This window comes from Carcharhinus amblyrhynchos, chromosome 15 (assembly GCF_965287045.1).
Source record: "Carcharhinus amblyrhynchos chromosome 15, sCarAmb.v2.hapA, whole genome shotgun sequence".
NCBI classification, from domain to species: domain Eukaryota; kingdom Metazoa; phylum Chordata; class Chondrichthyes; order Carcharhiniformes; family Carcharhinidae; genus Carcharhinus; species Carcharhinus amblyrhynchos.
In genome coordinates this window covers 77586089-77608739 of record NC_137338.1, presented here as the reverse complement: position 1 = coordinate 77608739, position 22651 = coordinate 77586089, and the positions used below count along the sequence as shown (strand labels likewise).

The following is a 22651-nucleotide window of genomic DNA, read 5'->3' as shown; positions in this document are numbered from 1 at the left end:
TAGATCCAGACAGTTTGGGAGACTGGAATTGATTCGTGCCGTGACTAACCTTTCAAAGCACTTCATAATGATAGATGTCAGAGCCACCAGATGATAGTCATTAAGACATGGTGCCTGACTTTTCTTTGGTACCGGGATGACGGTCATCTTCTTGAAGCAGATAGAGACCTCAGGTTGTTATAAAGAGAGATTGAAGATGTCTGTGAATACCCCTATCAGGTGGTCAGCACAGGATCTGAGTCCTCGTCCAGGCCCCCACCCTGGCCAGTCACTTTCCGTGGCTTGACCTCCGAGAAGGCTGCTCTGACATCTGCAATGGTGACTTTGGAGACTAATTTGGTTGAGGCTGGTTCCAGGGTGGAGATGTTCTCTCGCTGATGTCTGGCTCAAAATGGGCGTAGAATTTGTTGACCTCATCGAGGAAGAGTACATTGGTGCCGGCGATTCTTGCAGACCTTGCCATAGTCAGCGGGGGTCCCTGTGGCTAGCCTGGGACTCTCGCTTGGTCAGTACTGTCTTTTGGCATCTTTGATGGATCTCCTTAGATCATATCTGGCTTTCTTATATATGTTAGTGTTGGCTGACTTAAATGCCTCAAACCTAGATTTCAGCAAGCAGTGGATATCCCTGTTCATCCATGGTTTCCAGTCGGGCAACACCGGATTTACTTCTTTAGCACAGTCTCTACACACATACTAATGAAGTCAGTTATTGTAGTTGCATACTCGTTGAGGCTGGTCGCAGAGTTTTTAAATACTGACCAGTCCACTGACTCCAAGCAGCCCCATGGGAGATCTCCAGACTAACATTGCAGGACTTTCTTGAACAGGTTCTCCTGCTTCAATTTTTGCTTGTAAGCCGGAAGCAGGAGGACAGCCTTGTGGTCTGATTTGCCAAAGTGTGGGTGGCTCTAGAGCAGTAGGCATGTTTGATATTTGTGTGATGTCGAGATGCTGGTGTTAGAACATAGAACATAGAACATTACAGCGCAGAACAGGCCCTTCGGCCCACGATGTTGCGCCGACCAGTTACAAAAACAATGACCCACTAGCCTATACCAATCCCTTTTCGTCCATAAACCTATCCAGAGATCTCTTAAACGCCCCCAAACTAGACGCATCTACAACTGCAGCAGGCAGGGCATTCCAATCCCTCACCACCCGCTGGGTAAAGAACCTACCCCTGACATCCGTCCTGTAGCTACCCCCCCTTAATTTAAAGTCATGCCCCCTCGTGCTAGCTTTCTCCATCCGAGGAAAAAGGCTATCACTATCCACCCTATCTAAACCTCTAATCATCTTATATGTTTCAATAAGATCCCCTCTTAGCCGCCTTCTTCCCAACGAAAACAACCCTAGATCCCTCAGTCTCTCCTCATAGGACCTCCCCACCATACCAGGCAACATCCTAGTAAACCTCCTCTGCACCCTCTCCAACGCCTCCACATCCTTCTTGTAATGCGGGGACCAGAACTGCACACAGTACTCCAAGTGCGGCCGCACTAGAGTAGTGTACAGTTGCAACATTACACTGCGACTCCTAAATTCAATCCCCCTACCAATAAACGCCAAGACACCGTACGCCTTCTTGACAACCTTATCTACTTGATTCCCAACTTTCAGGGATCTATGTACACACACACCTAGATCCCTCTGTTCATCCACACTATTCAAAGTCCTCCCGTTAGCCCTATACTCGACACATCTGTTGCTCCTACCAAAGTGAATTACCTCACACTTCTCCGCATTAAATTCCATCCGCCACCTCTCGGCCCAGCTCTGCAACCTATCTAAGTCTCCCTGCAGACTATGACACCCTTCCTCACAATCTACCACACCTCCAACTTTGGTGTCATCAGCAAATTTACTAATCCACCCAACTATACCCTCATCCAGATCATTAATAAAAATTACAAACAACAGTGGCCCCAAAACAGATCCCTGAGGCACACCACTCGTAACTGCACTCCATGATGAATATTTACCATCCACCACCACCCTCTGTCTCCTATCTGATAGCCAATTCCTGATCCAACTTCCTAGATTACCCACAATCCCATACATCTGCATTTTCTGCAGAAGCCTACCATGGTGAACCTTATCGAACGCCTTACTAAAATCCATGTATACCACGTCAACTGCCTTACCCCCATCCACCTCTTTGGTCACCTTCTCAAAAAACTCAATAAGGTTAGTAAGGCACGACCTACCTGCTACAAAACCATGCTGACTATTTCTAATCAATTCATTACACTCCAAATAACTATAAATCCTATCCCTAATAATTTTTTCTAAAACCTTGCCCACAACAGAAGTAAGACTCACCGGTCTATAATTCCCGGCAAAGTCTCTGTTCCCCTTCTTAAACAATGGGACAACATTCGCTATCCTCCAATCCTCCGGGACTACACCAGAGACCAATGACGACCTGAAGATCTGAGCCAGAGGCTCTGCAATCACCTCTCTAGCCTCCCAGAGAATCCTAGGGTAGATCCCATCCGGACCAGGGGACTTATCTATTTTCAGCCCCTCAAGAATTTCCAGCACATCCTCTTTATCAACCGTAATACTGTCTATTTTACACCCCTGCAACCCAATGTCCTCCTCAGCTATATTCATGTCCCCCTGCGTGAACACCGAAGAGAAATATTGGTTCAATACTTCTCCAATCTCCTCCGGTTCCACACACAACTTCCCCCTGCTGTCTGTAACTGGCCCTAATCTTGCCCTGACCAACCTTCTGTTCTTGACATACTTATAGAACGCCTTAGGATTCTCCTTAATCCTATCAGCCAAAGTCTTCTCATGTCCTCTTTTAGCCCTTCTCAACTCACTCTTCAACTCCCTCCTAGCCAATCTAAAGCTTTCTAGTGCACTATCTGAGCCCTCAGATAGCCCTCACTATCTGTTGGACTTGTGTCGCAGTTTGCGTAGCTGTGGTCTAGGACGTTTGGACTGCTGGTGGAACAGGAGACGTGTTGGTGGTATCTTGGTAGGATGTTCTAGAGCTTGGCCTGATTGAAATCCCCGGTGAACAAGCCCTCAGGATTTTCGTCTCAAGGCTATTTCTGATGGTATATATTTCGTCCAGCATGGTCACCATGTCCACGTGGGGCAGAATGTAAACTGCTGTCAGGATAATAGAGGTGAACTCCTGCGGAAGTTGGTAGGGGTGGCATTTTAGCATCAGGTATCCTAGGTCTGGGAATCAGAAACTTGTCAGTTGCTACGTCTAGGCACCATAAGCTGTTGATTAGGAAGCAGACTGCACCTCCTCTGGCCTTGCCTGAGGCTGCTGTACGGTTCATTTGGTGGATTGAGAAGCCCTCTGGTTGTGGGGCACAGCCCGGTGAAGCAGGACTGAGCCATGTCTCTGTGAAACAGAGTATATAGCAGTCCCTCAGTTCTCTTTGGAAAGTGAATCTGGCTTTAAGCTCGTCTAGCTTGTTTTGCAGACTAAGAAGTCGGGGGGGGGGTTGGTGCTTGGGACAGCATTGTTTCACTCTCACGTTGGAGGGTCAGTGAGCATCAAATTGTGGGAGTGTCAGTCCTGAGGAAGCACCATGCTGTGGGAGGGTCAGTGCTGTGGGAGCACTGCACTGTTGGAGGCTCAGTGCTATGGGAGCGCCGCACTGTTGGAGGATCAGTGCTGAGAGAGTGCTGCACTGTGGAAGGATGAATGAACATCGCTCGACAATCACCAGACAAGACTGTTCCCTTCCTGTTGGCGAACACTTCAGTGGTCACGGGCATTCCGCCTCTGACCTTCGGGTAAGCATTCTCCAAGGCGGCCTTCACGACACACGACAGCGCAGAGTCACTGAACAGAGACTGATAGCCAAGTTCCGCACACATGAGGACGGTCTCAACAGGGATCTTGGGTTCATGTCGCACTATCTGTAACCCCCGTGACTTGCCTGGGTTTGCAAAACCTCACTTACTGTACTGTCTGGAGACAATACACATCTCTTTAACCTGTGATCAGTGCTCCTTCCACTCATATTGTCAGCCACTTCAGGTCTTGAACAGCAGGTTAGGTGTAAGGATTCGCATTCTAATCAGTAATCTCTAAACTGTCTGTGCTTTATATGCTCTGTCTGAGGCCAGAACTCTCCATTCACCTGACGAAGGGACTAACCCCGAAAGCTTGTGAGTCTATTATCAAATAAATCGGTTGGACTAAAACCTGGTGTTGTCAGACTTTTTACAAAGGATCAGTGCTCAGGGAGCGCTGCACTGTGGGAGGGTCAGTGCTGAGGGAGTGCTGCACTGTGGGAGGGTCAGTGCTGAGGGAGTGCTGCACTGTGCGAGGGTCACTGTTGAGGGAGTACCTTGCTGTGAGAGGGTCAGTGATGACGGAGTGTCGCACTGTGGGAGGGTCAGTGCTGAGGGAGCGCTGCACTGTTGGAGGGTCAGTAATGAGGGAAGGAGCGCCGCACTGTGGGAGGGTCAGTGCTGAAGAAGTGCCGCACTGTGGGAGGGTCAGTGCTTAGGGAGCGCTGCACTATCGGAGAGTCAGTAATGAGGGAGCATTGCACTATCAGCGGGTCAGTGCAGAGTGACTAATGCAGCCACTAGCGGGAGAAAATTAGATATATGTGTTTGCCCTCCTCAGAATACTTGGGAAGACAGGTTAGTTTGTGGTAAATGCTGAGCATGTGAACGGTGTTACATTCTCACTTTTTCCCCATTTGGCATTTCCTCTGAGCAGCCATCACTTCTCAAATTTCTTTCCTAGCTCTGCCTGACTGTGATGATATTTCCCTCCACTCAGTTTGTTCATCCATCTGTCCCTCCCCTTTCTCTCCACATCCCTCCTGCTCTTTCCCCTTGGGGAGTTTGTGGGGTAATGATTGAATGGGTTAAGGTCAAATATTCATTGCAGCATTTCCCCCTCAGTGGGAGCGATGAATCAGGTCTCCCTGTGGCGGGGAAACGTACCCATGGGCTTGATAGAGATGTGCTGTCAGTGAGGTGACAGCAGGTTCGATTCAACAAGAGTGGGAGCAAGGCGAGGCCATTCAGCCCCTCTTCTCGAGTCTGTTAGACAGGAACAGGAGGGAGTCCAATTCGCTCCTCTTGGTCGTATGTGTGGAGGCTTGGAGTCTCGCACCATGAGGCTTGTCACTGTATTTGTTGTGTTGTCAAGTGGCATGCAATATTTTTCTTGTGTTGTCAAGTGGCTATTTAATGGCACGTGGAGTTAAAGGGAGAGATAGAAAAGGAATTGGACAAAGTATCTCCTTTGCCTGAGCAATCAGTTGGTCCTGTGCATTATCTTGTTGATGGTTGCCTGACTGTGATGAAGGGAATGCAGACGTGATTCAGTCTTACTTCTGACGAAAGCTTTTGAGGCATGTGGAAAGATCTGGAAGAGCTCTCCAGGGAATTCCGAGCCCGGCCTCTGAGTTCCACAAATGCCAGGACCAAAATCGTCAAACTGGTTTTCCCAGGCTTACAGCTGTTTGTCAAAAACTGCCTGGTTCTTGCCCTCGAGTCTGTTACACAGAAGTAGGAGCAGACCAGTCAGCCCCCCTTGAGCTGTTACAAAGGAACAGGAGGAGGCCATTCAGCCCCTCCTTGAGGCTGTTACCCAGGAACAGGAGAAGGCCATTCAACCCCTCCTTGAGCTGTTACAAAGGAACAGGAGGACGCCATGCAGACCCTCCTTGAGCTGTTACATAGAAACAGGAGGAGGCCATTCAGCCCCTTCTTGAGGCTGTCACATAGCAACAGGAGGAGGCCATTCAGCCCCTCCTTGAGGCTATTACATAGGAACAGGAGGGGGCCATTCAGCCCCTCCTTGAGGCTGTTACACAGGAACAGAAGAAGGCCATTCAGAGCCCCTTGAAGCTGTTACATCACAATAGGAGGAGGCCATTCAGCCCCTCCTTGAGTCTGTTACACAGGAACAGTGTGTTTTTTTTATAATGTCACCTTCTCTGATGATAAGGAGTCCAGTTTTGAGCAGGGATGTAGTGGGGGCACGATTTAGGCTGTAAGTTTGTCGTGTCCAGTTAAAAAGAGGTTTGCTGAATGACTTCGTTTCCCATGGCAACATTTCTCTTTCTCTCTCTCAGTTGACAAGCAGCACTAACTGTGTAAAGGATGACCACGTTAAGCCTGGAGGTCAATCCAGGCCTGACCTCTGCCCTCTCTGTTGGCGAAGTTGGTGGGGGTTTGCGGGGGGGCGTTCCGCAGTCCTGTCAACAAGGTGTCCATGCAACTTGTATTGAGGTGCAGCAGGGTTTGAGCTCGTGGGGTTGTGGGGATAAGGGAGGGGGTGGGGTTTGGGAAAGGATGAGCGGGGGTGGCTGGAGAAGTGGGGGTGAGAATGGTGGGGTTTGATAACGGGCTCCAGATACAGGCAGACTGCCTCACTTGGCAATGGGAGGAGCTCCCCTCTCAAGCTGTGTACAGCTGTTGGAAATAGATTGAGCGATCAGGGAGGGAGAGCGCGCGAGAGCCATCACACACACCCACAGCAGCCACCCACACACACACACACACACACACACACATAAGCATGTGGTGCCTGCACTGTACGTCGGAGAGGACTCGGTCAACCCTGCACAACAGACTTCCCAGATGGTAAGCCAGATTTGTGTGAGGGGAACCCCTCGAATGAGAGGCCTCCGACTGTGGTGGTCAAAAGTCTGTCACCTCCCTCCCCCCCACCCCCACGCTGGGATTCCGGAGGTTTCCCACCTCTCTGTTCCTCTTCAAAGCATCCCTCTCTCACGGGCTTCCTCAACACCCCCCCCCATTCCATGTATTCTCCCCCCCCTCCACCATTCACTGCCTTGAATTACCCCTCACCCACCTCACCTAATTCACCCTTGTCTCTGCTTCAGTCACTGATCGACATTATCCAACCTTCTCTCTGTCTCTATCTTCCTCTTTGTCTCTCTCGCTTTATGTCTCTCCCCATGTCTCTCTCTCTGTTTCTCTCCATCTGTCTATCTCTCTGCTTTTGTCTCTCTCTCTCTCTCTCTCTCACTCTGTTTCCTTCCTCTCCCTATCTCTCTATTTCTTTGCATCTGTCTCCTTCTGTCTCTTTCTTTCGCTCTTTCTTCCAACTCTCTCTGTCATCTATCTAGCTTTTTCTTTTTTCCTCTTTCTCTGTCCCCCATTGTTTTTCTTGCCCGCTATCTTTCTGCTTCTCTCTGTCCCTCTCTTTGTCTCTGTCTCTCTCTCTCTCTCTCTCTCTGTATCTGTATCTCTCTGTATCTGTCTGTATGTCTGTCTGTCTCTCTCTTTTTTTTACCTTGTTTATTGTCTGGGGGAACTCTTCTGCTGTTCTCCATCTGACATGCTGGGCTTTGGATGTGAATTCTGTTTAAACCCGAGAACCCTTTGACCTCGCCCAGACGCTCAGTTGCACACAGCTAGCAATGTTTAAGATACTGGGACAGTTACTTTTGTCTCCTTCACAAGTCCGGGAGCTCCACAAAGTCGAGTGAGATGTGTCCACTTGTGGACTCAAACCGTCTGACTCTCTGGACCAAACTTTCGAAACAGGCTCTGGAATTTGACACTGGATGAATCTCAGATTCAAACCCATTCCTAAGCTGTGATGTTCATGATGCAATGTTCAAATTGAATTCTTTTCAATGTATTCATTCATGGGGATGTGGGTGTCGCTGACCGGATCCAGCATTTATCGCCCATCCCTAATTGCCCCCCTTGAGAAGGCGGTGGGTGAGCCGCCATCTTGAACCTGCTGCAGGCCTGTGTGGTGTAGGTACATCCACAGTGCTGTTAGGGAAGGAGATCCAGGATTTTGATCTAGCCACAGTGAAGGAATGGCCAATATATTTCCAAGCCAGGATGGTGTGTATGTGTGTGTGTGTGTGTGTGAGAGAGAATTGGAGGGGGGAACATGCAAGCGGTGGGTGCTCCCCATGGTATCTGTTGCCCTTTACCTTCTAGGGGATAGCGATGGCGGGATTGGGCAGTGGAGCCGCACTCATCCAGGCGAGTGGGAGAGTATTCCATCACACTCCTGACTTGTGCCTTGAGATGGTGGACAGGCTTTGGGAGGAGTCAGGAGGTGAGTTACTCTCTGCAGGATTCCCAGCCTCTAACCTGCTCTGGTAGCCACAGTATTTATATGGCTGGGTCCAGTTCAGTTTCTGGTCAATGGTAACCCCCAGGATGTTGATAGTGGGGGGGGGGGGGGGGGATTCAGCAATGGGAATGGCATTGAATGTCAAGGGGAGATGGTTAGATCCTCCCTTGTTGGAGATGGGCATTACCTGGCACTTGTGTGGCGCTGTTCTGGACTGACCATTTAAGAAGCTCCATAAAGAAGCAGGAGCAGGAAGAGATGAGGAGAGTTTTGTTTTTGACGCAGTGAGCTGTTGTGATCTGAAAGGCACTGCCTGAAAGGGTGCTGGGAGCAGATCATCCCTAAAAGGGGGAATTGGATAAATACTTGAAGGGGAAAATGTTCAGGACTTTGGAGGGAAAGAATGAGGGAGAATATGGGACTAATTAGTCCTTCAAAGGGGCCAGAACTGATACAATTGGCCAAATACCTCACTGTTGTATGATGCTTCAATTTAAACAGCTTTTGGTCTGTTATAAAACTTCAACATATTCAATTAACACAGAGCCTTTTTAAACAGAGAAAGGGAGTGAGAGAGTGGGAGAGAGAATGAAAGTCAAGAATAGAGGGGCAGTAGGAGTCAGGAATAGAGCGAGAGTAGGAACCTGGGGATAGAAAAAGAGTGAAAGTCAGGGATAGAGAGAAAATGAGCATCGGGGTAGAGAGAGAGTGAGAGTCAGGGATCAAAAGCGACAGTCAGATGTGTGAACATGGAGTGTATTTGGAGTCCAACATAGGTAAATAGAGTACAATGTGTGTATATATAGCATGCTTGTGGACATATGGTGCATAAGGAGTGTGTTGTGTATGTGCAATGTGGTGTGTATATGAAGTGTATACGGAGATCAGTGTGTACATTGAATTTGTGTATTTGGAGCATTTTTAGAGTGTAGTGGCCAGAATTCTCTGGCCATTCATTTCCCGCAGAAGCATGCTAGGATGGAGAATTTGGAACTCAGTGTGTGTGGAGTAGGGCACGTGTATCTGGAGTAGGGTGCGTGTATCTGGAGTGTGTGTGGAGTAGGGCGTGTGTATCTGGAGTGTATGTGGAGTAGGGTACGTGTATCTGGAGTGTGTGTGGAGTAGGGCGCGTGTATCTGGAGTGTGTGTGGAGTATGGTGTGTGTGTGGGTGGAGTGTGTGTGGTGTATCTGGAGTGTGTGTGGAGTACAGAGTGTGTATCTGGAGTGTGTGTGAAGTACGGTGTGTGTATCTGGAGTGTGTATGGTGTACAGTGTGTGTATCTGGAGTGTGTGTGTGGAATATGGTGAATGTGTGTGTGGATTGTGTATGGTGTGTGTATCTGGAATGTATGTGGAGTATGTGCTGTGTGTTTCTGGAGTGTGTGTGGAGTATGGTGTGCGTGTGTGGAGTGTGTCTGGTGTATCTGGGGTGTGTGTGGTGTACAGTGTGTGTATCTGGAGTATATGTGGAGTATGTGCTGTGTGTTTCTGGAGTGTGTGTGGAGTACGGTGTGTGTGTGTGGAGCGTGTGTGGTGTATCTGGGGTGTGTGTGGTGTACAGTGTGTGTATCTGGAGTATATGTGGAGTATGTGCTGTGCATTGGTGTGTGTGGTGTACGTGGAGTGTGTGTGTGTAGTGTACAGTGTGTGTATCTAGGGTGTATGTGGAGTATTTGGTGTGTATGTGAAGTATGAGCTGTGCTGATTGACTAGTTTGGGCCTCAGGCCGGGAGGCGGACGGACCTGCAGCTGCTGAGCAGCGATTGGCTCTCAGTCTGTCTGTCCCCAGCTGGACTGTATGATGGATTTTCTGGGAGGTTCTAGGTCGGGGCGTTTGTTTTTCCCCTTGTTTGTGAGTTAGACCTTGACCGAGGCACTCAGCTCCCTCACTCTCTCTACCCCTTGCTGCCCCCTGAGCAGGCTTGACACAGACCTAGACATGGCCCGTCTGAGCATGCCGTCCATCAGCTCGGCCTTGGAAAGAGCTGTCAAGCTGGAAAACAGCAAGAAAACACGGAAGCAGAAAGCAGCCAGCAGGGCCGAACTCTATACGTAGGTGAAAGAGTGATGGGGGGAGGGGGCTTGGACCTTATTGTGTGTGTGTGATTTGTCAGTGATTGTGGAAGGCTGTAAGCTTCCAGTCTCCAGGGAGAGAAAGAGAGAGAGAGAGACGGAGAGCAAGAGAGAGCAAAACAGACAGACAGACAGAGGGACAGAGAGAGAGAGAGAGCGAGGGAGAGAGAGAGAGAAAGTGTGGAAAAGATTGAGGAGAATCGTTCCAGTAATGAGGGGACTTCAACTCGTGGATAGATTAGGAGAAGTTAGGAATATTCTCCTTGGGAGAAGAAAAGGTTGAGAGGAAATTTGATGGAGGAGTTCAAAATCATGAGGGGGGAATTGGGGTTTGGGACAGACTAGAGAGGGAGAAACTGTTCCCATTGGTGTGAGGATGGACAACCAGAGGGGGACACAGATTGGTGGTGATTGGAGAAGTGACAGAGAAACAAGGAGAAACTGTTTCACACAGCGAGTGGTTAGAATCCGGAAGGCGCTACCAGAGAGTGTGGTGGAGGCAGGTTCAATCAACGCTTCCCAAAGGGGAATTGGGATCATTATCTGGGCAAGGTCACGAGACAGGTGTGGAACAAATTGGATAGCACTTTAGAATGGCCAGTATGTGTTTGACGGGTCAACTGGCCACCTTGAGCCTTGTGTTATTCTACGGGTTGTCACGTGAAAGTGCGCCACTGCCAGCCATCTTCTGACCGTGAGTTGACAATTTTGTGGTTCCTGGCCCAAGGTAGAGTGGAAGGTTATTTACCATGGGCAGCGCAGATGACAGCCATTTGTCTGTGTGACTCTCGAGGTGGGAGATAATCAGTTCACCATGAGTTCATGGGTTCAAGATATTAAACTTCTGCACCCACTGCCCAGTGTTGCTGGCTGGGCCCAGAATTTGTTGCCCGTCCCTAATTGCCCCCTTGAGAAGGTGGTGGGTGAGCCGCCATCTTGAACCCACTGTAGTCCTGTGTGGTATAGTTACACCCACAGTGCTGTTAGGGAGGGAGTTCCAGGATTTTGACCCAGCCACAGTGAAAGAACGGCCAATATATTTCCAAGTCGGGATGGTGTACTTGTGTGTGGCGCTCAGAGGAGGGAACTTGTAGGCTGTGGGTGTTTCCCATGGCAGACACATTCCCTACCTCTGTAACCTCCTCCAGCCCCTACATCTCTCCCTATCTCTGAATGTCCTCCAACCCTGACACCCTTCCTATCTCTGTAATTTCCTCCATCCCTACAATCCTCCCTATCTCCATCATCTCCTATAATACTCCGAGATCTCTGCGTTCCTCCAATTCTGGTCCCTCATACATCTCCCTCTGATGCACATCTCTCCACTCTTGGTCTATAGCTGTCTGGTGGGCCCTGTGCTCCTTATACTTCTCGCTCTCTCGCTTTGGTCAGCTATCCTTAATAACCCTTGATTCTGTACTTAGTTTCAGGGTATCCCTGGGTGATTGTGGAAGGCTGTATGTTTCCCGTCTCTAGGGAGAGAGAGAGACGGAGAACAAGAGAGAGCGAGACAGACAGACATGGAGACATGGAGCCGCCACGTAAACATGGGGTTAGCATTGTTGACAGCTTTGTTACCTTTAACCTTGTTTTCTGTGTGTTGCTGCTCCCAGAACACAGTGACCAGGTGGTGTTGGCATTGTTGTTATACTTGACATTCCCAGCATGATTTCACAATGCTTGGAAGCAACGCTTTGTTTCTAAATTCTTTTTAAGGCATGGGTTAATTGAAGTTCAATGTAAATAGCAAATTCTACGAGCTTCACAAACAGAGGCAGCACTGACTCTGAATGGCCTCCTCCAGTTCCTGTGTAATAGGCTCAAGAGCGGCTGAATGGTCTTCTCCTGTTACACAATGCCTCTATGCCTTAACGTAGCTTCATGGTTTGGCTCAGTCTTCAATGTTACCTGAGATCGAGGAATGCGGGGAGGACGCGATGAAAGCAAAGAGGTGTGCGCATTCATTGGGCGCTTCCCATCCAACACCAGGCACCCCAGAACAGCTCGCAGCTTACAGCACACTCCTTTTCAGATATGTGGACCAGGGATGCAGCAGCCCAATTAGTGCACAGTGCAATCCCAACATACAGCTGCAGACCGGGCTGCGCCTTAGTAGGACACACTGCTTAAGGTGGAGTCACCGGAGTATCATGACCTCCATAATCTGGTCTATTCTTGAAGCTACCCAAACATACTGGGAGGCTAACCTTCCCCATGATTATAAAATATTGTATCCACTTCTGCGCCCCGTGCTTTAGAGAGCAATGTCAAGACTGCGGGCTATGGGGAATGCAGAGAGAGAACAAACGGTTCTAGGGATGAGGGGCCTTTGGTTCATGTGGAGAAGGAAAGAGAGAGGAATTGGGGGAAGCTGAGGTCGTTCTCCTTTAGAGCAGAGAAGGTTGAGGAAGGAGATTTAGTCGAGGGATTCACTATCACAAGGGGGATTTGATCAAGTAAATGAGGAGAAAGTGTTTCCAGCAGCAGGAGGGTTGGTATCCAGGGCAGGGGGTGAACACAGATTGAACAGAATCAGTAAAAAAGGGAGAGAGATGAGGAGAATTTTTTGTTTTGACACTGCGAGTTGTTGAGATCTGGAAGGCGCTGCCTGAAAGGGTGGTGGGAGCAGTTTCACCCTCGGAAAGGGGAATTGGGATAACCAATGTGTGAATTATTATGGAATTGAAGCGGAACCATTTTGCAATGGATGGGGGAATGTGTGAAGCACTCATGGGAACACGTTTTACTGTTGACCTCTCACTGGCGACAGAGCGATGTGTGGGCAAGGGTGAGAAACAAACTCCAGGTCTGCCCCAATGTTAGCGGCACCACTGCTGCAGGGTGGCTTGGACAAAAAGGCCACCCATTCCCCTGAGTGTCAGTGTCCCCCCCCAACCCCCATCCTGCCCTCGGACTTCCAGGATTTCCCTGGGGAACTCAAATGACAGAAGATCGATACGTACATCTGACAGGGCAGACGAAGAAGGACTCCTCATCCGAGTAACAGGAAGGGGGCTGCTCCTCAACGCCCCTTTCCCCACCCTCCTATCCCTCCATTGCCTCGGTGTCCAAAAATCTCTCGCTATCTCCCTCTCGATGGCTAAGCTTCTTTGGGAGGTCAAGAATTCTAAAGATTCCCGACTCTCAGAGCGAAGAGTTTTCTTCTAGTCTCAGTCTAAAATGGCTGCCCTCTTATCCTGAGACCCCCATCCTCCCCTCTGTGTTCCTGATTCACCGGCCGAGGATGAAGGGAGGGAAACAGCCTCTCAGCATCAACCTTGTCAAACCCTTTCAGAATTTTATATGCTTCAGTGAGACCATCTCGCATTCTTCTTGTAATAAGCCAACTGTAAGGGAAGGACATTTATTCATCAAAACGAAAGTTAAAGCACAACCCTGTGTGCATGTACAAAACGAAAGTTAAAGCACAACCCTTTGCGATTGTACAATCCCGTCCAGGACAATAGAACACCTCAGGTTTCTGACTTATCAAGGGTTTGGGATAAGAGTTTCACCTGGTTAGGCAATTGCCTATTACTACAGGAACTTGTATCCCACAAGGTGTTTATTAGGGATTCCCCATATGAGTAATGGATCATTTATGCCACATAGTAATCAATCTCTCAGCATTTCAGGTAATATCAGGCCTTTCTCACAATGTTCTGCTAACTTTTGCAATCGAGTCAGGAATTCTGTTACTGATACCCCAGTTGGTTGCTTGTTGTATTAAAGTTATATTGTTGTGGTATAACAGGTGATTTAGCATTTTAATGGTTGCTACCAATTCTACCAGTTCATCAAAGATTTTGGAATCTGGTGTTGCTGGATATGCAGGCTTTTAATAATGCTGCAAGTTGCAGCCCCACAAGCAGTCATTAGGATGACCTTTTGCCGATTATCACCTTCTATTCCATTTTGCCCATTTCATTTGCTCAGCATATTGAGGCCAGTCCTCAACACCCACATCATATGGTTCCAACTTCTGGAAAAACAACATTAAAAAAAAACTCTTCACTTTACAGTCTTACCTGGTTTGTTGAGCAGCAAAGTTATCCAAAAGTTCCTTTTACCTCATCGCCAGTGTAATAACTCAGGAAGCCACCTATAAATGAATGACATTTATTCATCAAATTAAATTTAAACCACAACCCTGTGTGCACGTACATAAGTCCCATCTAGGATGAGAGATCACTGGATCCATGCCTTAGCAAGGGCCCAGGATATGAGTTCCACCTTGTTAGGCAATCACCTATTACCAGGGAACTTGTATTCCATGAGTCACACAAGGAGATCAACGGCCAAAGCCATCCAAGACCTTAGGACGGTCGTGCTCAGTCCCGAGTGCACATGCGGTCTCGAGGCGGTGCATGCATGCGGTGGGATCCTGTCCGAGTGTTCCCTTGTTCAGACGGAATTTCACATTGGCCCGAAGCCTAGACCTCCCCCCGGGGTCAGGTGCCCCACTGCATGAGTCGCATCACGGAAATGTCCTCCGTGCCCTTTTCCACCGCGCGGAGGTGTTTCCTGCACAGGCTGCTGCTGCACACCTTCCACTACCGCGTCCTCGCCTGTTACCCGGATATACCTCGGCAGGCCTTGTTGCCGCCGGGCGGTGGAGGTCTCCAATGGAGGTCCGTCTATGGAGGGATCTCCCCCAGTTACCTCGGGGACCTGGGGTGGAGGTTGCTGCATGCAGCGGTGCCGTACAACCGTAGGCTTTTAGAACATAAGAACATAAGAAATAGGAGCAGGAGTAGGCCATCTAGCCCTTCGAGCCTGCCCCGCCATTCAATAAGATCATGGCTGATCTGTCGTGGCTCAGTTCCACATTCCCGCCCTCTCCCCATAACCCTTAATCCCCTCGCTTATCAAAAAAAGCCAGCTAGTAAGTAAAAATAACAAGTTTACAACTAGCATTCGCCAGGGCTCTGGTCCCAGCACGATTCAGATGAAGACCACCCAATCGGAACAGGTCCCCTCTTCCCCAATACTGGTGCCAATGTCCCATGAATTCAAATCCATTCCTCCCATACCAATCCTCGAGCCACACATTTATCTAAAACCTATTGGCCCTGTGCCAATTAGCTCATGGCTCAGGTAGCAGTTCAGAGATTATTACCTTCTTGGTTCTGCTTTTTAATTTAGCTCCTAGCTGTTCATACTTTCTTAGCGGAACCTTTGTTCCTGTTCCACCTATAAATTGGTATGTATGTGAACCACGACAACTGGATCTTTACCCTCTCACTTCAAGTTCCTCTGCAGCCAGAATGAGATATTCTGAACCCAAGCACCAGGCAGGCAGTACAACCTTCAGGATTCTTGATCCTGGTCACATGTCAATGCCCCTAACTCTACTATCCCCGATTACGACTACAATACAAGACTACATGTCTGTGTCTTTATAGCAGACTTGGTCCGTATGATCTCCTGGATTCTGATCTCCTGGGGGAGTTAGCTGCCTCCCCCAGGAGATTCCGTTTTTACAATGTGTGGGGAGGAGGATGTGTTTGTGACGATTGTCATAATCTTCTCAGAAGACTACGGACATTTGGCATGTCAGCTACGACTCTCACCCATTTTTACAGATGCACCATAGAAAGCATTCTTTCTGGTTGTATCACAGCTTGGTATGGCTCTTGCTGTACTCAAGACTGCAAGAAACTACAAAAGGTCGTGAATGTAGCCCAATCCATCACGCAAACCGATCTCCCAACCATTGACTCTGTCTACACTTCCTACTGCCTCGGCAAAGCAGCCAGCATAATTAAGGACTCCACACATCTTGGACATTCTCTCTTCCACCTTCTTCCATCGGGAAAAAGATACAAAAGTCTGAGGTCACTTACCAACCGACTCAAGAACAGCTTCATCCCTGCTGCCATCAGACTTTTGAATGGACCTACCTTCCGGTACACAGGCTCCCGAGTTTGCCCTTTCTGTGGCCTCATGGAGTCTGTGGACCATGTCTACATTCTATGTTATACATTGCACAAGGAGGTCAATTAGGAATTCCCCATGTGAGTAAATGGGGGTTATCACACTTCTGAACCCCAGAGGATATCTCCTCACAGGACAATTGCACTCATCCCGCAGGAATCAGTCTGGTGAACCTTTGTTGCATTCTCTCTAATGCTAGATTGCCCTTCCTTATGTTAATGAGAACAAAACTATACGCATTCCTATAGGCTGTAAGTCACCATAGCCTAATACAGCTGGAGCAAGACTTCCTGAGTCTTATATTACAAATCCAAACTTTTCCAATGAAGGCCAACATACCATTTCCTTTAAATAACAATGCAGAAAGTGCCACAAAAACTCAGCAGGTCTGGCAGCATCTGTGGATACAGAGAGAGAGAGAGAGAGATAGAGTTAACACTTCGAGTCTGATATGGCTCTTCTTCAGAAGTGGCCTTTACTGTGACTGAGAGGAGTCACAGTACACGAATAAAGAAGTCTTGCTATAACTGTACAGGTGGATCCACATTGGGAATAACCACGTGCAGTTCCGTTCTCCACGTTTTTAAGGAAGGATATACTCACATCAGAGGCTAGTACAGTGAAGGTTCACTTGACTGGGATTCTAGGGATGAGGAGAGATTATCCTATGAAGAGACGTTGAGTAAATTGGGTCTATATTCTCTGGAGTGTCGAAGAAGGAGAGGTGATCTCACTGAGACACACACCATTCTGGAGGGGGTTTGATGGGGTGGTTCTGTGAGATTGTCTTTGCTGGGCAGGGAATCTAAAACAGTGTCAGAATAAGGAGGGGAACGTGTGGTAATTGTTTAGGACTGAGATGAGGAGGAATTGCCTCACTCAAAAGACTGTGAAGATATTTCAGATTGAGATTACACATTATTTTTGGTGTCTCGGAGAATTGAGGGGTGTGGGGAATGGATGGGAAAGGAACGGCCTGGATGGTATTGAATGGCAGAGCAGACTCAATGGGCCGAATGGCTGCTCCCTAGTTCTCATGTTCTGAGGCAAAACAGTCATTAGGGGTGGATGGGGAAATGGAGTTGAAGCCCAAGGTCAGCCATGATGGTATTGAATGGCACGGCATGCTCGATAGGCCATCTGGTCTAGTCCAGCTCTGATTTATTCCTCCGGGTGCTCTGGTTTCCTCCCACACTCCAAAGATGTGCTGGCTAGATGGATTGGCCATGCTAAATTGCCCCTTAGTGTCAGGGGGACTAGCTAGGATAAGTGCATGGGGTATTGGGATAGGGGCTGGGTGGGATTGTGGTTGGTGCAGACTCGATGAGCCAAATGGCCTCCTTCTGCACTGCAGGGATTCTGTTCTATCTATCTGTACCATTTGCCTTCCCTATTACTTGCTTGTAACATTCCTGCCGTCTCCAGAGGTAGACCCTGACAGAGTTGACAAGCTTGAGTAAGGTGAGTGATGATTGTGAGAGGGTGTGAAGTTGGGCAGGGCGATCGGACGGGTACCTCCCCTCCCTACACCCCAGTCCGTCAGAAACTCTGCGAGTGTTGTAACCGTTCTCTGCCCTTCCATTTCTCACCTTGGTCCAGCCTGGAGGCCGAGACGCAAAGCAGCGAGGCTGGGACGATTGTGGACAGCCCGTGCAGCCAGGGACCGTACCGGTGCCACGTTGACCTGAAGCAGGATTCCTTCGAGCACCCAGCCAGCCGGGCACATTGTGCCGAACTCCAGTGGGCGCAGAGGGCCCGCCATCAACCCGCCAGCTTGGCACTGCGTAAGCAGGAGGAGGAGGATGCCAGCAAACGCCCCAAGTCTCTTTCTGAAAGTTACGAACTATCCACAGACTTGCAGGATAAGAAGGTAAGAGACATGGGTGACATCACATCAGCCTGTTCGTAGAGTTAGGTGGTGCCACATCAGGGAAACGTTCTATTCTGTGATGGTTTTTCTGCCCCATACCAACCTCCTCCCAACCCCTACTACATCTTTCCCTGCCAACCCCCATATTCTTCTATCCCTTTAAACTATCTTTACAGTGCACAAGGAGACCATTAAGGGGAGGCGATGGCCTAGTGGTATTATTGTCGACTATTACTCCAGAAACTCAGCTAATGTTAAGGGGGCCAGGTTTGAAACACACCATGGCAGATGGTGGAATTTGAACTCAATAAAAAAAATCTGGAATTAAGAATCTACTGACGACCATGAAACCATCGTCGATTGTCAGAAAAACCCATCCGGTTCACTATTGTCCCTTACAAAGGGAAATCTGCCGTCCTTACCTGATGTGGCCTACATGGTTGACTCTCAACTGCCCTCTGAAATGGCAGAGTGAGACACTCGTTCAAGGGCAACTAGGGATGGGCAATAAATGATGACCCAGCAAGCGATGCCCATGTCCCACGAATGAACAGGAGAAAATTTGGCCCATTGAGTCGGCATTGACTTTTCAAGAAGAGTACTCATAGACTCAAAAGAGGTTTACAGCCTGGAAACAGGCCCTTCAGCCCAACTTGCCCATGCTGCCCTTTTTCTACCACTAAGCTAGTCCCAATTGCCTGCATTTGGCCCATGTCCCGCTATACCCATGTAACTATCTAAATGCTTTTTAAAAGACAAAATTGTACCCGCCTCTACTACTGCCTCTGGCAGTTTGTTCCAGACACTCAAAACCCTGTGTGAAAATATTGCCCCTCTGGATCTTTTTGTATCTCTCCCTTCTCACCTTCAACCTATGCCCTCTAGTTTTAGACTCCCCTGCCTTTGGGAAAAGATATTGACTATCTAGCTGACCTGTGCCCCTCATTATTTTATAGAACTCTGTAAGATCACCCCTCAGCCTCCTACGCTCCAGGACAAAAAGTCCCAGTCTGTCCAGCTTCTCCTTATAACTCAAATCATCAAGTCCCAGTAGCATCCTAGTAAATCTTTTCTGCACTCTTTCTAGTTAAGAATATCCTCAACCAAGTCCCACTCTCCCTGTCTTATTTCCCACCATTCACCGTATCCCACACAGCATATAAACACAACAACACTATTTGCCTTGACCACACCCTGTGTGAGCAATTTAGACATTTTCCCCACTCTCTGGATAAAGACTGTTCTGTACTTATTTTTATCTTCTTGTCCTTGCCCCTTGTGTTGGGCCCCGATCACTTAAGGTGATGGTCATCGGGTCGACGGTCGTAGCTGAACTCGTCAAGTGATGAGGCAAAACAATCCAAGATGTGGGCCCCTTTGGTTTTTGGAAGTGGGGGGATTAAAAATCAAGCTCCAGGGAACTGGGGAGAACTCCCCCCCCTCTCCATTCACGTACTGACCCTCCCACAGTGTGGCGCTCCCTCAGCACTGACCCTCCCACAGTGCGGTGCTCCCTCATCACCGACCCTCCAACACTGCAGCGCTCCCTCAGCATTGATCCTCTGACAATGCGGTGCTCCCTCAGCCCTGACCCTCTGACAAGGTGGCGCTCCCTCAGCACTGACTCTCTGACAGAGCAGCACTCCGTCAGCACTGACCCTCCAACAGTGCAGTTCTCCCTCAGGACTGACCCTCCGACAATGCGGGGTTCCCTCATCGCTGACTCTCTGACAGTGTGGCGCTCCCACAGCACTGACCCTCTGACAGTGCAGTGCTCCCTCAGCACTGACCCTCTGACAATGTGCTGCGCCCTCCATGCTGGCACAACAGTTTGGGGTTAACTGTACCGTCTGACTCTGAGGCGGGACAGAAGGTGTGACCTGCTGATGCTCACTGACTTTTTCAAATGTGCGTGGATTGAGATCACCATGTCTCAACAACACTGGCCTGCACAACTGAGAACAGTGAAAGAATTCCCTCCCCATTGGCCTTTGCTCATCTATACATGTCCTATAGGCTAGGCTGTGGAGTCACCTCTCCAGACAGTGGCAGGAACATTCCTTATTCATTCATTCATGGCTTTTTGGGGCATTTATTGTCCCTGTGCAAATGCCCCGAGAGGGCAGTGATGAGCTGCCTTCATGGATGGAACTGATTGTCTCACTCAGACATATTTCCGAGGGAGAAGTTTAGAGTTGACACATTGCTGCATGTATCTGTGTGAGGAGGTCTGGAGTCATGTGTAGGCCAGACCGGGGTACAGACGACAGATTTCCTTTTCCTTAAAGAGGACATTAGTGAGCCAGATGGGCTTTTTTAAAACAGCAATCACATTGCTTTAGCTTTTAATTCAAAATTGTTTCAATTAACGTACACCCCTCCCACATCACACTGGTACCACAGGAACAGGAGGATGCCTATTCAGCCCATCTCAAGACTGTTACACAGGAACAGGAGGAGGCCCATTCAGCCCCTCTCAAGCTTGTTACACAGGAACAGGAGGAGGCCCTTTCAGCCCTCGAATCTATTCCTCCATTCAGTCAGATCATGGCTGATTTGTATCATAACTGTATCTGTCCACCTCAATTTCATAACCCTTAATTCCCCCCCTTATCACAAAAATCTATCAATCTTGGCTTTGAAATTCCAGAGGATCAGATCGCCCTCCCCATTCTTCCACACTTGAGGGAACACAAGCCCAGGCTCTGTGACTGGCCTTCAGAATTTAACCCTTTCAGCGCCGGGTGAATCTGAGCTTCCCCTCCCCCCCACGTCTAATACTAGGTGTGGAGACGCGAACTGAAGTATGTGCTGGTGTTTCTCCAGGTGTAATTTTGTAAGCTCAGCTCGGGTGTGGGAGGGGGTGGGATTTAACGGAATTGAATGCTGCAGGGTTTTAATCTGGGCCTCTGTGCCCCGTTCTCTTTCTCTCTGCAACTCCCTGCTTTTCTCTGTAGGTGGAGATGCTTGAGAGGAAATATGGAGGATACTTCCTGAGTCGGCGAGCCGCACGCACGATCCAGACTGCCTTCCGCCAGTACCGGATGAACAAGAACTTTGAGCGTCTGCGCAGCTCACTGTCAGAGAGCCGCATGTCACGCCGCATTGTGCTGTCCAACATGCGCATGCAGTACTCCTTCGAGGAGTACGAGAAGGGGCACGGGGCCAGCTTTGAGAGTAAGCAAGCCTCGGTGCGCTCTGAGCAGACAGGCCTGGGCTCGCGCACGCACTCGGAGCGCAGCGACCAGTTCGGGGGTCTGGACGTGGAGTCCACTACCGCCTCTAGCGACTTCACCAATGAGATCACTGAGCTAGAGGACACCTTCTCCAAGCAGGTGCGCACCCTGGCCGAGTCGATCGACGATGCGCTGGGCTGCCGGCCAGTGCCCCCCGGCACGGCGGGCGAGGAGGGTGACTCCTTCGACAGCCGTAGCGAGCCACGGCGGGTGAAGAACGAGGACTCCACCACCACCTACAGCGACGTCACTCTTTACATTGACGAGGGCGAGGCACCAGCCTCGGCGCCTGCCTCCCCTCTCTCCTCAGAGCGAGCGCCCAGCTCTGAGCAGGAGCTGCACCCGCACCATCACTCCCACCACCAGCACCTGGGCAGTGGGGGGGTGAGCGGGCCGGGGGGCCAGGAGTATTGGGGGGGAGCTGGGGGGCAGGGGAGGGAGGCCGAGGGTGGCCGCCGGGGCCCTGGGTGCATGGAGTGCAGGGACTACCGGCGGCGGGCAGCCCACCTGCCCTTGCTGACCATCGAGCCGCCCAGCGACAGCTCAGTCGACATGAGTGACCGCTCAGATCGGGGCTCCCTCAGCCGCCAGTTGGTCTATGAGCAGGAGGTGGCGCCACCTCCCAAGCCCGCCCCGGTGCCCATCCCCGTGCCCGTCCCGGTGCCTGTCCATCGGGCGCCACCCCCGCCACCCCCCGTCCGCTCTCCCCTCCCCCTGCACCCGCTGGACGCCCACCTGGCCAACAACAACGGCAATGCCAACCGCAACGGTAAGCCCGAGGCAGAGCTCTCGGATGGTGACAACGACAGCCTCAACAGCAGCGTTAACTCCAACGAGACCATCAACTGCAGCACGGGCTCCTCGTCGCGGGACAGTATTCGGGAACAGACCCTCTGTAAACAGACCTATCACAAAGAAACTCGCCATAGCTGGGACTCCCCCGCTCTCAATAACGACGTGATGCAACGGCGCCAGTATCGCATCGGACTCAACCTCTTCAACAAGTAGGTCCTCAATCCTGTCACTCTCTTCTTCCATCTCCCTCGCCCTGCCTTCCCATTCTATCTCCCTCATTCCCCTCTTCCCTCCTCCACCCAACTCCTTCTCCCTCCCCCTTCCAGCTTCCCCTCCTCCTTCTCTCCCCTCCCCTTCCATCTCTCTCCACCCTCCTCTCTTTCTCCCTCCCTCCCCCTTCCACCTCGCCCTCCCTCCTCTCTCACCTTCCTCCCTCTCCCTCCCTCGCCTTCTGACCCTCTGTCTCTCCAAAAGAATCAAAAGAAGAACGTAACTTTTACCAGTTTAAATATTTAAACATAACAAGTTAGAATTCTTAAGAGCTAGCAAAGTCTATAGTTCCAAAGTGAGCAGTATCTATTCCAAAGACATAAATCCCTTTTTTTTTGAAATAACACAAAAATAGATATGCTTACAGGGATGTTACATTTCCAACCTTTTAACACCTCT

General features: G+C 49.7%; 1 protein-coding gene across 4 annotated transcripts in view; it reads left to right on the top strand.

Moving 5' to 3' along the window:
• Positions 1-22651, top strand: part of LOC145353486 (IQ motif and SEC7 domain-containing protein 2-like) — an 84149-nt gene that overhangs the window by 15683 nt on the left and 45815 nt on the right. For 2 of the 4 annotated variants that reach the window (XM_080204289.1, XM_080204290.1), the window contains exons 2-3: positions 17681-17951; positions 20909-22191. In XM_080204289.1, coding sequence (XP_080060415.1) covers positions 17681-17951; positions 20909-22191 — 1554 coding nt within the window. Of the gene's footprint in view, positions 1-9838; positions 10124-17680; positions 17952-20908; positions 22192-22651 lie in introns of those variants that run through there. The other 2 variants (XM_080204288.1, XM_080204291.1) reach the window with 2 other exon arrangements.